The 17,459-nt window shown below is 43.3% G+C and overlaps 1 protein-coding gene across 1 annotated transcript in view; it reads right to left on the reverse strand.

Moving 5' to 3' along the window:
- The window catches only part of KPNA3 (karyopherin subunit alpha 3), a 91,636-nt gene that overhangs the window by 26,273 nt on the left and 47,904 nt on the right, over positions 1-17,459 (reverse strand). The window contains exons 3-7 of the mRNA XM_090026119.1: positions 12,991-13,080; positions 12,695-12,724; positions 12,551-12,603; positions 12,369-12,464; positions 6,607-6,692 (exon numbers count right to left, since the gene is read on the reverse strand). Coding sequence (XP_089882245.1) covers positions 6,607-6,692; positions 12,369-12,464; positions 12,551-12,603; positions 12,695-12,724; positions 12,991-13,080 — 355 coding nt within the window. The remainder of the gene's footprint in view (positions 1-6,606; positions 6,693-12,368; positions 12,465-12,550; positions 12,604-12,694; positions 12,725-12,990; positions 13,081-17,459) is intronic.

Here is a 17,459-nt window from a genome sequence, read left to right on the forward strand (position 1 = left end):
ATCCTTGATATCCCATTTGTGAAGGAGAGCCTGCTAAGACCATCTACTCAAGTATTCTTAAGACCCAGAAGGTGCATTGCTGCCAGGTGATAAATAAGGATCCTGGTCTTCCCTGATAAAAAAAAAATAATCACAAACTGTGATAAAGAAATTGTAAATTCTCTGATAAACACCCCAAAATCTGTGATTAAAATGAATGGCCACTATATATATAGGTATCAGCTGAACACAATGTTTTCTTGATAAATTTACAATTTTAAAGCAATTTGGAAGCCTACCAGTATCTCAATCACTATAATAAAATAAACTCTAAATACCTATACATTTTGGTATTTGATTTTGGGTTTTTGCTTTTTGTTTGTTTTTTTTATCATGGGAAGTCAGAGCTCTCCCTGCTTCCTTAGCTCAGAGAATGTAGGTCCAGGCTTGGCCTTGGGTGGGGGGTGGGGCTGGCTCCCCCAGAGATGTGTGCGGGATAGGGACAGGCTGCCCACTGCAGGCATGGGCTCCCTGCCCTGCTGCCCTATCCCAGAGCCTCTTCAGCTCAGGGGATGCAACCCAGCACTGCAGGGCACAGCTGGGCTGCATGGAAAAGCTGCTTGCTACTGCAAGCTCCATGCTGCCTTGGAGAGGTGTCCCCTACCTGCACAGCAGCAGTGGGGACAGAGGCACAGGGTTGTGCTCCTTGCTGTGGCAGCACAGGCAGGTGACACCTTGCCAGGGCAGCCCAGAGCTTGCAGCGGTAAGGAGCTTCCCTTGCGTGGCCCACAATCTTGGGTTGCACCTGCTGGGCTGAGGCCCTGGCAGATGGCTGCAGGGCAGGGAGCCCAAGTCTGTGCCTGCTCTGCACACAGATCTGGAGGGCATGGGTTCCCCTGGGCCCCCCCAAGAGTGCACACAGTGGCAGGGAGCTGGCCCCACCCTGCATTCTGGGGCCCTGCATTCCAGCCCTGGGCCCCAAGCCCTATGTACCACCTAGCTGGGCAGCAGCCCCAGTCCTGCCCAACTCCCTCCCTCCCTGACGGCCTCAATTCCCCTCCCCAACTTACCTGAGGGAGCTGCTCTCCAGGCTGCCTGGTGGCCATGTGAATATACATGCACATGGCACCCCCTGCTTTACTGTCCTCCTCCTGCTCTCCCCAGTCCCTTGCAACCTGGAACTCTGCCAGCCTGAAGAGAACTGTTTGGAAAAGTGCAAAATCCATGGGTTTCTCTGTTCAAATGAGAAATCCGTGTTTTCTTTGGGTAAAGGGGAAAATCTACATTTTTTTCCATTTTACGGTTAGAGATGGAAAACCCAGATCCCTGGTGATAAAGACACCAATTCCAGATGATGAATGCATTTTTGTACATTTTCCCTATTTGTTATAAAAGTTGGTTGCAGTAGTATTCATCATAAACTGCATATGATGCCCTGTAATGATGAAGAGATGCTTGAGAAACCCTGTGGACTGCACTGAGTTTCTAGATATTTAAAATGTAGCTTCTCTTCAGGATGACCCCTTCAGGATCCATATTCTCCACATGAAGGCTGTTTGCTAATGCCCCCCAACTTGATAAATGATGCCTGTGATGAAATAACTGTCTCCTGCCCCCAGAAGATGCTGAAGAATAGACCTAATAAGCACGTGAATAGATAACTTCTGTATCCTTCCGTATCCAGGTGTTCTCCTAGAAGAGAGACAGATTCTAACCACATATGCCTGCTTCCAAAATCTAATCTAGTAAGTAACATCAAACAGATGGAAGAGGTCACATGATCCAGGATGGACAGGCAAGTTGCTGAAATTGCCCCTGAGCTCTATGAGGAGGTGCTGCCAGGACTGCAAACAATCAGTCTTGAGAAAGGTAGGCTCTGGCTGAAACAATTTACAACAGCTTTCATGAAATCCAGTCATGGACTGGGGCTATTTCAACTTCTGGGAGCTTACTATGAGGCCCAGGATGTGGAACAAGCACAGAATAGTTCAAAGCTTCCTTGTCTTTTGCTAGCTAGATGTCTATATAAGACAACCTTCAGGGATGGGTTGCTACCGTCATTACAAGGACCTTGGTGAAGGTGTTGAGGACCACTGGCAGTCCAAATGGGAAGACCTTATAGTTCTGACTTACCATGAACTGGAGATATTATGTCTAAAGATGTGATGACTGTATGAAAAGACACATTCTTAAGGTCAAGAGAGGTGAACCAATTCCAGGACAAGGGATCATGGGGGCCAACAAAGCCACCTTAAACTTGAGCTTGCAGCTAGAAGAGCTCAATCTATGCTCAAGTGCTATCCTCCTTTGGTTTTTGGGATCAGAGTAATGAGCACAGAATTCAATTCTGTTTTGCTGTATAGCAGTTCCTTCTATGGTATCCAAAGTTATGAAGCAGGCCTCTTGCTGAAGCCAAATCTCATTAGATGAGGCCCTGAAAAAGGATGGGAAGGAGTTTGGAATAGGTATCATGCTGAACTAGATTGTATAAAACAGCCACAAAGTGCATCTAAGACTCACTAACCTGCCATGATATGGTCTCAGGCATGCTGGAACAGGGCCAAGCAGAGCTAAACAAAAAAGAAGAGAGAAAGGACTCATGGGGAATGGACTGCCCCTCTTGATCATCTAGTACAGGTTTTCTCTACTGCTTAGAAAATGGTGAGTGGAGGAAGGTGGTGATGAAGGACACTGCCTTTTGTGAAAGTGCTGGCTCACTCTCAGGTGCCCTGATACAGAAAGGGCAGAGCAGAAGGCAAATGCTGAGGTGATCTCTAGCTGAAAAGGCTTGTATGTATACTTCTTCTCTGAGGTCAGTGCATAGACCCCCAAAGACTGGAAGATAGCCCTAGAGGACATACACAGTCTCTCTTGGAACTGAAAAACTCTGCCATTCTAGCATATTCTAAAAACTCCTTTGGGAAACTAGAGCCATATAGCCAGAAAGACTGCCTCATGACATTCACTGTGGCCAGTACTCAAGTGCAGGTGGCACCTGCTTCTAGTGCAGTTTGTAGGGAAATTCTGTAAACAAGCTATTTCCCTATAAGGAACACAGTAAAGACTTCCCAAGAATTGGAGGCAACCTCTTAACAAAGACTGCTAACCAAACAAATTCTGAAGTTATATTGGCTTATAGGTGCCTGACAACTAACTACCTTGAATTGCAGACTAGCAGAGTAATAAAACTTCATCCCAAGCAAGTACTACAAAATTCTCACCTTCTCATTACCTGCAGCTATAATTAGGGAAGAGAGCACGTGTGTGTAGAAATATTCTGAACCTCTGAAAGGAAACTGGTACCATCAGTCAAAATTCTGCATGACTGGGGCAAAGGAGACCAATATTTGCCATACTATCCTGGCTGGATCCTCACTGCTGGGAAGAGTGGCTTTGTTAGATGTAGACCAATGCAAAACATCCACCAGGCTATGTGAAGAGCCAATCTCTTTCAATGGAATCCCCAAAGCTTGTGCCACCATCCCTTATGAGATCCTGAAAACCACTGAAGAGGTCCATTTCCAGTGCAAAAAGAGCTATGACTATCCCTTCAGTAGAGGAAGGTGGTGGTGATTTAAGATCAGGAAGCTCTTCCACCAGAGTGGTCCTAGCTCCAGGGAGACAAAACCTCAGGTTTGAAGAGAGGGCCTGTGATTCTGAGATGGACTACTGCCATCTCTTCTTTGAGTGAGGGACAAAGCCAGGAAGGCTTTGACAGCCACTAGACCAAAACTCATGACATGACAGGGGAATCCAGGGGTCCAATTCTTCTTTCCAAGGGAGTTCCAAAGCCCAAGCAGGATGGCAAGGGAGCTAGTGTATTAGAATCAAACTCTTCTGAAATGTCAGACATGAAGATTTCAACTGATGGTTCCCACTGACAGATCCAGGATCAGTACCTGTGAGGCTAAGAAATGCAGCAAAGACTGCATTTAATGCTGACAATCAAACATAGCATCATCACAGGAAACAGTGGACCAGAACAAGTGGCAGGGAGTTGTTGAGACACTTTTTTTGTGGAACAACTGGCACCAAGGGCTCCAGCTGTGGTGCCAGAGTGTTGGTTTGATGACAGCTAAGTATTGGAGGAAAAGCAAAGTAAGGCCTTAAGCACTTAGCCTTATGCTTTCTAAGCACTGAAAATGTAGTTTTTCTGACACCAGGCAGGAATGCTGAAATGCACCATGGTCTTATCAGGATTAACATGTGGGCTTGCAAACCTCAGAGGAGTGAGACGAGGGCAAAACAAATCCTCCTCAAGGTGTCCCAGGCCCAGGGTCTCTCCTAGAACCATCACTGACCCTGCAACTCCCTGGAAGATGATCTTCTCAAAAGGGAATTTACATCTCTGGACAGTCTGTACCCAAATAAGTACCTTCCAGGGTCAGAAGCCAACCCAGAGATAAACCTGGAGTCTAGTCAGTCTTCCAAAGCCCAAGAGAAAATGATAAATTTGCAAAGAGCTCATTTCCCACATAAAATAAAAGTACTTAGTGGCTGTGTATACATGAGATGCTGACTACACTGTTGTTACTGCACAGTCATTTAATACTTGTATGAACAAGTACTGAATGACAGCACAGTAACCTGACTTACTGTCCAGTAGTATCAAGGAATGCCTTTTTTGTGATGCTGACTGTGCAGTAGCCTAACAGTACTAAGCAGTAGTGTTGCATCATGGTTTTTGCCACATGACGCTGTTGTGCAGTCAGCATCTCATGTAGACAAGGCCAGTGTGTCCATAGTAAGCCCAAGCCTATCACAAGACAGACATATCTTGAAACTGAGCAGCTCAGATGAAGTTATGCCAACCACTGGAAGGACAAAAAAAAGCTTCACTCAGAAAAACCATGTGGTATAGACTAGCAAAGTTTCAGGCCTTACTGAAAAATGGCAGATACAAACAAAAAGAAAGAGAGAAGTCAACTAAAAAAGTTATAAAAGCAAAAGGGAGAAGAAAAGAACAGGTAAGTTCTCAATAACAGCCATAAACCAAGCCTGTGGTCTGAAATACACTGCAGAACCTCACCTGCTTCAGCCAAGGCAGCTGAGAGGAGAACTGAGGCGCAGGAAATGTGCACCGCCCTTTATGCAGGAGTGAGCAAAATATGGCCCACCGGCTGGATCTAGCCAACTTATTGGATTCGGCCTGTGGCTGCACATGGGACCAAGACCCGCCCACTCCTGCCTGGGGCAGCCTGCACCGCTCATCCCCACTGGGATAACATACACAGCTTCCCTGGGGCTGCTCCTGGGGCAGCTGCAGCCACCCAAATACTCCTCTGTTACCTGCACATCCAGCAGCAACTCCTTCTGCCCTTGCTGCATGGCCAAATAGCAATGGCAGCTATGGGGACGTGTGCCAGGCACCACCACCCAACCAGGTTTCTGCTCATTACACTGGTGGAAGGCAGCTGGTACTGGAGCCCAACATGCTAGGATATAAGCCACCCAAGCTGCAGCTTCCCTTCTGCATGGCTAGATGCAAGTTGCCTGGCATATGCCCCCATGGCTTCCCTGTGCTGCCTGAAGCACTGCAGCAGGAGGAGGAAAAGCCACTGGGGGTGGGGGAAACCGAGCAATACCTGGACAGCTGCAGCCACTAGGAGCAGTCCCGCTAGGAAGTTGTGTGCACTGGCTGGGGCCAGGGTGGGCAGGAACATGGTGTGGGCTGCCCTGGGTGGCGACTGGACCCATGCAGAGCACCATGGGCTGGATGGGAGGGCACAGACTGTTCCTGCACCACACAGCCTGGACAAGCTCTGCTGCATGCACTCCCTCTCCTCCCCAACCCTTGGCCAGCTCCGGGGACCTGGAGTGTGAACAACTCCCCGCACAGGTGCATATCCACCCCATATGCCACCCACCCCGTGACACACATAATATACAATAATATACAAGAGTAAGACTTTATATGGAACTATTTAATTGCCTCTGTATATATACACACTACTAAAAGAACATAAGGACAAAAATATTTTATGAAATAAAATTAAAGTTATAATAGATGTCTGATTTTTAGTATGATTTGTTTTTATATCTGTAGTTTGTTAAAATATCTTGTGAAAAAAAAAAATTGTGCATGCAGCCCTAAACAGCTCACCAAAATTCATTAAGTTGCCCTCTAGCCAAAACAACTGCCCGCCCAGGCTTTATGCCCTTGACACGGATCATGAGGAGAGAGGAAGGTGCATACGTGCTGTATGGGTATTGATATGGTAAAATGTCGGAGGTGCATATGCACCCACAATGGAATACACACGGACAAGTACTCAAAGAACTGCTCATCAAGCCTCTTGGTTCCAGTCATATGAAGAACACTAGCACTTCATTTAGGAAATCAACCAAAGAATGACAAAGAATCAACACTTTCTGTGATACAGTATAACTTGAATCCAGTAAGGAAAGAAAAGATGGTAACAATTCAAGCCAGAATTTCTTCATTTTAAATAATTGCTGGCAAATAGCTTCTTAGTTACAAAAAATAGCCACATCTCTGGTAGAAAGATGCTAGAAATAATAATTTATTCTTCAGTAGTTTTAATATAAAAACTTTATATTTAAAGGGTGTCTTTTCTTTCATCACTGCATGACATGCTTGAAGAATAAGCAACTTTTAGTACTTACTAGACTGTACCACAGCTTGGGTCTGTGCAGAAGTGCCTGATGCTATGTTAGTCAACGCCCATGCAGCTTCAAACTGTAACGAAGAACTGTAAACAACAAAAAAACAACGATTTTAAAGAGTCAAGAGGTAATCTTAAATGTGTTCTGTAGATTTACAAGTTTACTTCTATTGCTATTACTTGTAAATGCTTACAGTACACTATGCTGCATGATTTTCAAGAAGTGAGAATAGTCTGCAGAGAGTTCAGAGGAACTGTAGAAATTTAGGGGAACAAGAATGAAGAAAAGCAAGTACAAATTTTATACAAAACTAGTCTTTTCTAGGGGGATAACCATTAGAAGATGAGAACTAAAAAGGGTATTTCCTAAAGCCTTATCAGTTACAGAAGCTGACTGCTACAACACAAAAAACTGATTCAGGTGGGGCTGGGGGGAGGTAAAAAGTGTTAGACACATCCCTCTCATGCGCCACTGGCTACAGAAACTGCTAGCACATAACTACATAAGCCCAATGTGCTTGGGAGGACCTTTGACTTTGATATACCAAGAAGTCCAGGTGCCCATCATATGAAGAGATGTCTAATTGACCAATGGAGCTACAGTGTATGTGTTCATTCCCAAACTCTGAAAGCATATCTTACGTACTTTTTAAACAACTGCAATTAGAGGTGCACTCATACATCAGTCCATATCGTATCAGCACCAATAAAAGGAAAATCTACATTATTGGTATTCGGCTTTTTTTGGCTGATGTGGCCAATAAATGCTGTGTGCATGCGCACAGCCTCAGCATGCACTCGGTCAGCCCAGCAACTTGGAGAGCAGCATCTGGCTGAGAAGTTTGTTTGGGGGGGAAGGGGCAGGGAGAAGGAAGGGGCGTGGGAGGGAGGGAGTGCAGACTGAGGCTCCTGCAGTGTGGGAGAGAGTGGGGCTGGGGCAGGGGCAAGCACTGCCTATGCAGGGCAGGGTACAACACAGGATGAAGCTGAGAGGCTCGTCCAGGAAGGCAGATCTCACTACTGTGTGCACATCCCCGGGGGAGCCATGGGGAACATGTGCCCTCTGGATCTGTGTGCAAGGCAGGTGGGGCCATGGGCGACACCAGACTCTTCCTAGGCGGGGGTGGGGGGGGGCACAGCACTCAGGCTGGGCAGCAGTGATGCTGGCAGAGGGGGCAACAGTGAATTTTGGGGTGGCTGTATCCCTCCCCCCTCCCCCTCTGCCATAGCCACCCCTCCTAGTATTACTGCCCATCCCAAGTACAGCTCCACGCCAAGCACCCCACCAGGAAGAAGCTGGTGCAGTCCCTGGCCCCAAACACACAGTGACAGTCTGCTCTCACCCTGCACACAGATCCAGGGGGTACATGACCCCCATGGCCCCCCTGGGGTGCACACAGCAGTGGGATCTGCCCCCCCCGAGCTGATGCAGCTCCATCCCAAACCCAGCCCTGGCTGAGCAGCACCTGCCCCACTCCCTCTCCCACTGCAGAGGGATCTGCCCCCACCACATTCCTTCCCCTCCCTCACCCAAACCACTGACAGATCTACTAGCCAGATACTGCTCTCCAAGCTGCTGGGCTGCATATCGACAAGTGGATTGGTATCCACCAGCATGACTCGTTAATAATTGGCTATTGGTATTGGCTCAAAAAAATCTTTTAGTACACCCATAACTGCAATGTTTCTCCTAAAAAAGTACATTTTGGTGCATCAACAACTATGCTTGTAACCCCAAAGATAAAACAAGACAACAAAACTCCATATATGCCTAGTTCAAGTAATCATTTGGTTTCACAACGCAGTTTCCCATTACCTTTACAAGAACTGAGCATGCTGTTGCTGCAATGTTCAGGGAGCAAAAATGAGGAAAACCACTAAAACATTTGACTTCTGCTGCCCTTGTTAAGATCTCATGAATTCAGACTTTTTTCACTGAGGTCTAAGTTATACTGGTCTAGCTTCTACTTACCCCAGGTTATCAACATTCAGATAAACAGTTGCCATGAAGCACAGACATGGAGTAAAGCTTCACTCCCACCCCCACCCTCCAAGATGTTCATAGGTACATATACAAGTGGTAGTGCCCTCAAGTTAACGGTAAGGGATTCTGCTGTTTTCATACCAATTCACAACCATGTATCAACAGTCACTAACCATAACTGCTACTAACTGGATCCATCTGGCCTTATATCCCACTGAAGTGGTGTTGAAAATGCATTATTTAGTGTTTCATGCCAGCACTGGAATGGGAATGAGGTTAGTGGATGCTGCTCCTGTCACAACTCAACCTAAAAAGGCAGGGGACTATACACCTTGTTCAACAGGCTCTAGATTAATAAGAAATATTGCAAGTGTTAGGAAAGGATACCCATGATCTAAAACCATACACACTGAATATAGCATAAGCATGATATAATAAGACACAGTATTTAGGTAAAGGACTGCTCATAGTTTGTCATTAGCACTTACACAAAAGAAGGCAGAATGAAAGTTATAGCACATTGTCTGTAGTTTATGGCAGCTGTAGTAAGAGGCTTGCTTTGGGTATAGAAGTAGAGAGTATGTACTGTTAAATGGCTTTATTTTTGATTTCCAGCATGACTTATGTTGAATAAGTCATGACCCTGACTGCTTCACTAAGATTTTTGTGCGTTCACTTCCTAGACATTTTACTGTTCAAGGATGGCCTAGAAAAGGAATGAACTATGCAGACCCAGGAAGGACAGAAAAGTATCTGCCAACAGAGAAGATTATATTCATCAATGCTTCTCTGTTGATGTATTTTTATCATACAAAGAAGGGTTTACCCAACAAATCTGTAGCTCCTGGAAAAGGTTTTATGTAAATGCAACATGACACCATCAGGCTTCTGCACACCCTATTCCCCTGCCCAGCTATCAGATTTGTGAAATTAGCACAAATTTTAAGAACAACATGAACAACAGCTGAAAGTGACTCTAAATCTAACTTTAATTAACAAAAAACATTTATTCAGCATCTAGCCATACCAAGATCAATACACCAAGTCAACAATGAAAAGAATTGCCCAAAAAGAATTCTGCCCATTTCAAAAGACTTTATATTAAAAATGTATGAAGAAAAAAAGCATACATAGAAAGCTACACAGAAAATTCACAGGATATGAAATTTTTGCCTGTGTCACCTACTTTTACAGAAAAACTATATGCTCCATTTTAGAATGCAACTCTAATTATGTCACTACTAGGCACTTCAATAATAAGTGGTAGTTAAGCCAGCAGTGTGTGTACACCATGGTCCACAGCCACAGAATTGTAGTGGCCACATGCCAAATGTTTTCTGAACCCCTGCCCTACTGGGACTTGCCTGCAGCTGCTTCTTGCTCTCTCCTGCTCTCCCCACAAGGAGGAGTCAGACTGCAGTGCATACATACTTACTGTATAGTAAGTTACTGAACCAGGCAGCCTGGAGATGTAGAACAAGAAATGAAATGCAACTTGCAGTAAGAGATGCTATTGTTTAGTTATGTTTATTTGAGTTAAGATTAGTTAATTTCAATTCAGAAGGCACAGCAGAGCAGACTCTACAGGTCCATTTATAGCAGCCGACAAAGCAAGATTGCTTACACAAGCTTAAGTCTCTCTGAATTAGTTAGTCTCTATGGTGTCACTGCCTTGCTTTTTGTAGGAAGAACTAAGGGAGTCAGAAGCATAGATTTGGAAGTTAAGAAAGACTGAAAAAATATGCAGCCCCCTTTCTTTGGCAGACATGAAGGATGTGCAAGTCTGGGAGAAGGGAGATGGGAAGTGAAGGGAGGCAGAGGGAGGGAGGTTTCTGAGTTGAGCTGCCTATAGAACATTGCTAGAAAAACATCCTCCAGATAGGCTGCCTGGACAGCACAGAAAGAAAAAAAACCTCATTCTCAAAAATAGCTGACAGGTTTTATATTCATGATCTCAGTTATATCCATAATATTACCTCAGTCTTCATAGGCAAGGTCAGCTCCCAGATTACTGCACCTGGCAGCAATTGAGAGGGGAGTAGCTAACAGTGGTGATGGAACAGGTTAGGGACCATTTAGAAAAAGTGGATGTGTACAAGTCCATGGGGATGGACACGATGTGCCCAAGGGTGCTGAGGGAGCTGGCCGATGTGATTGCAAAACTGCCAACTGTTATCTTTTAAAACTGGTGGTGATTGGGAGAGGTCCAAGACTACTGGAAAAGGGCAAATGCAGTGCCCACCTTTAAGGAATGGAAGGAGGAGGATCCAGAGAACTACAGCCAGATCAGCTTCACCTCAGTTCCTGGAAAAATCATGGAGCAGGTTCTCAAGGAATCCACTCCTAAGCACTTGGAAGAGAAGACGGTGATTAGGAACAGTCAGCATGGATTCACCAAGGACAAGTCATGCTGGACCAACCTGATTGTCTCCTATGATGAGATGACTGGCTTTCTGGATATAGAAGTGGATGTGATGCACCTTGACTTTAGCAAGGCTTTTGTTGCGGGAAACCGTATAATTCTCACAAGCAAGTTAAGGAAGTATGGGTTGGATGAGCCGTCTGTAAGGTGGACAGAAACCTGGCTGGATTGTCATCCTTAAAAAGGGCAGTAATCAAATAGCTTGATGTCTAGTTGGCAGCTGGCGTCAAGCTGAGTGCCTCAAGGGTCAGTCCTGGGACTGGTTTTGTTTGATACCTTCATCACCAATCTGGAAGGAGGGATAGAGTGCACTCTTAGCAGGTTTGCAGATGACACCATACTGGGTGGAGTAGTAGATATGTTGAAGGGTAGGGCTAGGATTCAGAGACCTTGACAAATTGAATGACTGGACCAAAAGAAATCTCATAAGGTTTAATAAGGACAAGTGCAAAGTCCTGCACCTGGGAAAGACTAATCTCATGTACTGGTACAGACTGGGGGTTAACTGGCTAAGCAGCAGCTCTGCAGAAAAAGATCTGGGAGTTACAGAGGACAATAAGCTGAATATGACCCAACAGTGTGCCCTTGTTGTGAAGACGGCTAATGGCACACTGGGCTGCATTGGTAGGAGTGTTGTCAGCAGATAGAAGAGAATTGATTATTCCCCTTCTATTCAGCACTAGTGAGGCTACATCTGGAGTACTGCATCCAGTTTGGGCACCTTGCTACAGACAGGATGTGGACAAATTGGTAACAGTCCAACAAAGGGCAACAAAAATATTTAGAGGGTTGGGACACATGACTTCTGAGGAGAGGCCAAGGGAACTGGTTTTATTTGATGTGTAGAAGAGATGACAGAGGGGATTAAATAGCAGCCTTCAACTACCTGAAGGGTAGTTCCGAAGGGGATGGAGCTAAACTGTTCTCAGCAGTGGCAGATGACAGAACAAGGAGCAGTGGTCTCAGGTTGAAATGGGTGAGGTTTTGGTTAGATATTACAAAAAACTCTCTTACTAGACGAGTAGTAAAGCACTGGAACCCAGGGAGCCTGTGGAATCTCAAATCTTTGAGATTTTTAAGAGCTGGGTATACAAAGCCTTAGCTAGGATATAGTTGGGGACTGTCTTGCTTTGAGCAGGAGGTTGGACAAGATTGCTTCATGAGGTCCCTTCAGCCATATCAATCACAGCTATACACATGCAAGGTGAAAAAAGCAAACAGACTGCCACAGACTACATTGGCTCTGGACCATAATTTTTTAACTATTTTTTATATATATATATAAATATAAAAAATATATTAGACTGGCTTTTAATCACAGAAACTGATGAAAGGAGGAAATTTAAACTGTACTTACTTATCATCCCTTTCTAGGCATTTTACCAGGATTGGCAAAATTCCAGATTTTATTAAGTCGTCAATAGGTGGATTTCTGTCACTAGACAACAATTTTCTGTAAAATTAAAATATGACAGATGAATAAACAACTTATATCAAAGGCGCTTTTTGTAAGTAGTATGCATACTGTTTTTTCTTTACCTTGCAGCTTGTACAGCACTCAGCTGGATTACAGGGTTATCACTTGTAGCATTCTGTAATATAACAGTAAAAATCTTTTAAAAAACCTCAAAATTGGCATTAAGTGCTAATTTTTAAAAAATGAAGATATATAACTCAACATACCTGCAATATAGCTTCTAGTGTTACATTTTGCTTGAAAAAAAAGAGAAAGATTACTTAGCAACAGGAAGACTAAAGTTAAATTAAATATTAAAACTTTTTGAACAAACATTTGAGCACTGATGTATAGTGCAACTACCTTAACTTCAATGGCATTATGCCCTTTCATATTTGCTGTGTGTCCAATTTCATACTTTTGTAACTGAATACAAAACTCAAATCATTCAAGTAAATGAAAAAAGAACAAAAGTTTTCTAGCCATTACATTTTAAAAGCAGTTGCAGAATCAAGCAACTTACTGCTTTGAAGTCAGAATCAACATCAGAGTCTTCTAAACTTTCTTCTTGGGGAACATTTCTTTTTTTCAAAAGATGTTCATCTCTTTTGTTCTGAAAAAAATAAAGACACTTTAATGCTGATCAGTATAGACTAATCAAACTGATACCATCAAGTAATTTAGATACAATTGCTTTCAAAAAGGTATTTATAACTTCAGATTGATTTTATAGCAAGCCAGCTATAAATCATTTTTTTGGTTTGAAATTAAGAACACACATGTAATCACAGAGCTAGGGTATTACTGAAAAAGACAGTGCAATAGGTTATAGGAGGATGGATATTAAACACTTTGGTCGCATCCCCAAGAGCACACACTTGCAGGGGTACAGGTTTCCCATGGGACAAATAACAGTGGCACAAATATATGCTGCTGCAGTGCGCAGCAAAGTGACCCAGCTAGGGAAGGGGAGGCTGGAGCCACCACAGGTGCCAGGCTCCTTTTCTTGCAGCACATGCTGCTGACATGTGCCACACAGCTGTTTTTAGTGGTAGGTTTTTTTGACACCAGGATCCCCCAGTGTCAAAAAACCAAACAAACCCAAGCCCTGCTGCGCTGCAAATTAGCAGCATGGCAAACAGGTGCACATGCGTTGCATGTGGTTTGCGGCACTTCAATCTGCTTTGAGGTGCTGCAAACCACATGTGCATGCTCATGAGTACATGACCTTTTGGTGCAACTGTTAAAACTCTGTGAATTTATAGTACACTTAGCTGTACTTGGATATTTGCATTTAACACCACATTAGAAATGAATGATGACCTAATGAAATAAGGCTACTAAAATTAGTTTGTAAATAACACTACTTCAAGCTGCGTCGGATATCCACATTACATCTATTTTAATCCTATGTGTACGCAAACATGCGCCAACAGACCAACATTTATAAACCCCAGTCACTGTAGTATAAACAACTGTTTCTACTTATAACATGGCACCCTGAAACTTAGTACTTTATTTAGTAACTATTCAGAGGAGCTGCTTAAAGTTCAAATTTCAATGTTAAAAGCACCCACAATGTGTGCTTAAATCAGGATACACCATAATTTTATAAGTTTCCTACCAAAAAGAAATAAAAATCTCATAAGGATTTGACTGTTCTTGGGTAACATATTTTGTCATTTCAATGGTTTTCTTTTTAATTAAAAAATTAGCTCTTTTTAAAATTGTAGATTTAGTACTTATCTTTCCTCAATGCATGCTAGGGGTTTAAGCAATTATTCAAAAAAGAAATAGGAGATAAGTATCTACAGCTGAATAGAAAGTTTAATTAGTTTCCCAAAACTGAACTATACATTTCCATCTTGAATTTAAGTAAAACATTTGAGTTGATTTGCATGATCAATGTTCAAAAAGATGATCCACTCCCCTTCTTTCCCCCAAACAATCACCTGGTATACGTAAACACTACTGAATACTGTGAGCCTAACCTTGAGAGTCCCTTTAGAATACATACAGATTATTCTAAATTATATTAAATTGGAAGAGACTCTCTTGTTTGATTTTTACATTAGAACATGAGGTCAATTCCCTCTCTCTTTGACTGAAGAACTGTTTACAAAAAGTGCCATTCTAATTTAAATATTAAGTTGAAAAATGAACAAAACAATACATCAGACATGGAAGTACATGGACACTTTTCAGACCAGGATTTAGTCAACCTAAAATACCACAAAAGCTCTGAAGCAAGCTTTGTACGTTAGAATGTGATAGTAAGGGACCCATACTTATTTTTGTTGACAGTTTCTTATACAACTGCTGAAAAGATTTATATTCTACTCTAGAAACCAGACAGTACCATACCCATTACAATACCTGGGCCTAACAACTCAAAAGAGTCTCCACAAACCTATGATGATTTAATTTCTGTCCAGACTACAATGAAGAAAATTACTCTCTCAAGTTTAGGGAATCAAAGCTCAATCAAACTCAGACTGCCATCAAGTCACGAGGCCAACCCTTTTCCATTTTTAGCCAAGAACCTAAACTCAGTTTTTACCAACTTTCAATTTTATCACAAGCAATGTAATTTTGACTTCTGCTGAGCCAGTCTCACGAACATGCAAGAAGCTCTAAACCTTGCTATTCCTTCTAGCTCGGGTGGGGGGAATGGGGGAACACTCTAATGGCCGATTTCACCACTTCCTACCATTCTGGGAAAATATAAGGAAATAAGGACTTGGCAGAGGGCAGTTCTAAGGACTTGGCAGAGGGCAGTTCTTCTCCAGAATTGGGGGTTGGAAGACATGACTTCTGAGGAGAGCCTGGGAAACCTTATTTTGGGGGGGGGGGGGGGGGGGGGGGGGGGAAGAGAGAGAGAGAGAGAGAGAGAGAGAGGTGGGTGGGTGGGTGAGTGAGTGAGTGAGTATTTGATAGCAGCCTTCAACTACCTGAAGGGGGTTCAAAAGCTGATGGAGCTGGACTCTTCTCAGTGGTAGCAAATGACTGAACAAGAAGCAATGCTCTCAAGTTGCAGAATGGAAAGCTTAGGTTGGACATCAGGAAAAAGTGTTTTGCCAGGAGGGTGGTGAAGCACTGCAACAGGTTACCTAGAGAGATGGTGGACTCTCCATCCTTGGAGGTTTAAAGCCCAACTCGGCAAAGCCCTGGCTGGAATGATCTAGTTGGGGCTGGTCCTGCTTTGAGCAGGGGGTTGGACTAGATAACCTCCTAAGGTCCTTTCCAACCCTAATTTTCTATAATTCTTTATTCTTCAGAGGAAATGTAGCAATATTTGCATAAAAGGGAAAGAGAAGTGAGCAGGAAGCGCCCAGCAGCTAAGAACACCTATGTTCCCTCTCTCCTTCCCCCTCCCCTGTGAAAGAGGAGCAGATTTCAGCTCCTCTGGCCTCCAAGCATGTAACACTAGCCCAGGGAGGGCAAAGCTGTGAAGAATCCATGGAGCTGCCCTGCTTCCCCTAGGGCTGTCTGTAGACCAGGGAATATGGAGAAGCTGACCCTGCTGCTGCTGCATTCCCAGACCTACCATAGGAGAATGGAACAACCCTAAGGATGCAGGAGGAACAAAGGAGACTGAAGACCAAGAGGGAGTTACATGGCCGGGGATAAGGAGTGCAAAATATGGTATTAGATCTTTTGGGTTTGAAAAGACTGGGAAAAAAGTGCAACCAACAACCGTTCCTGGAGCAGAATGACTTTACTGAATGAAATCAAGAGAGCTGGCAATACACACACACACATGCTAGGGAGATGATGGTGACACAGCTATAAATGAAAAAAAAAAAAAAAAAGGCAGACCAAAAACTACAATACAGTTTTAAAAACCTCTGACATAAGGTGGGGAAGGAACTAGCTTTAAGTGTTTGACCTTTTTGAAACTTACAGTCCTTTGGAGGTACTTCTGCACAGACAAATGTCCCTCAAACGCCAGGAAAGGCAGAATGATACTGACAAGGTGAGTCACAGACACTAGCATCAGTATTAGGGGCTAGATGAACGGACTGAAAGGAGGATAGAAAACTGGTTGGATCATCAGGCTCAGAGGGCAGTAATCAGTGGATCAATGTCTAATTGGCAGCTTGTATCAAGTGGAATGCCCTAGGGTTGGTCCTAGGGCCAATTTTGTTCAATATTTTCATCAACAATTTTGAAGATGGTAGAGTGCACACTCAGGAAGTTTGCAGATGACGCCAAGGTGGGGAAGTAGTACATATGCTGGAGGGTAGGGCTAGGATTCAAAGTGACCAAGACACATTGGAGGATTGGGCCAAAAGAAATCTCATGAGGTACACAAGGACAAGTGCAAAGTCCTGCACTTAGGACAGAACAATCCCACGCACCAGTACAGGCTAGTGGCTGACTGGCTGGCAGAGATGTGGGTTTTCCACAAAATTTTGAATTGGAAAATGTCTGGAAATTTTCCAATGCCATAAATAGAGCACAATCTTGACTTAGCATGTTTAGTTGACATATATTTAGTAAACAAAAATAAAAAGTACCCCCATGTTAATTGTATGTCCCAATAGGCACAAGTATTTGAAATGAAATATTTGATTAGGAAAAAAAATAAATACAGTACACTTAATGTGGTTTAAATGTTATAGTCAAACAAATTTAAAGCTTTACATGGAAAGAAATTATTTTTATTGAAATACTAGTAAAAATGTAAAGAAATACACAATAGCATGTACTTCCCTTGCATTGTTTGTTTAAATTTAAGGAAAAAAAATGAAGGCACTGAAAACTATTGACATACGAATTTTAGCACACCCAAAGAACTGTGCATAAGATGCTGTGGTCCACTCATCTACTTCAACAGCATCTTCTTCACTAATTTTGCTTCCAACTGATTCTCCAGACACAAGAGATTTTGAGAAACAGAAACAAGCTTAGTGGTGCGTTCATTGGCTAGTTTATTCCTCTTTTTTATCTTGATTGAGCTAAAAGCCTTCCAGTTCCATCCACATGAAG

This window comes from Crocodylus siamensis, chromosome 1 (genome assembly GCF_052110815.1).
Source record: "Crocodylus siamensis isolate JL-2025a chromosome 1, ASM5211081v1, whole genome shotgun sequence".
NCBI lineage: Eukaryota > Metazoa > Chordata > Crocodylia > Crocodylidae > Crocodylus > Crocodylus siamensis.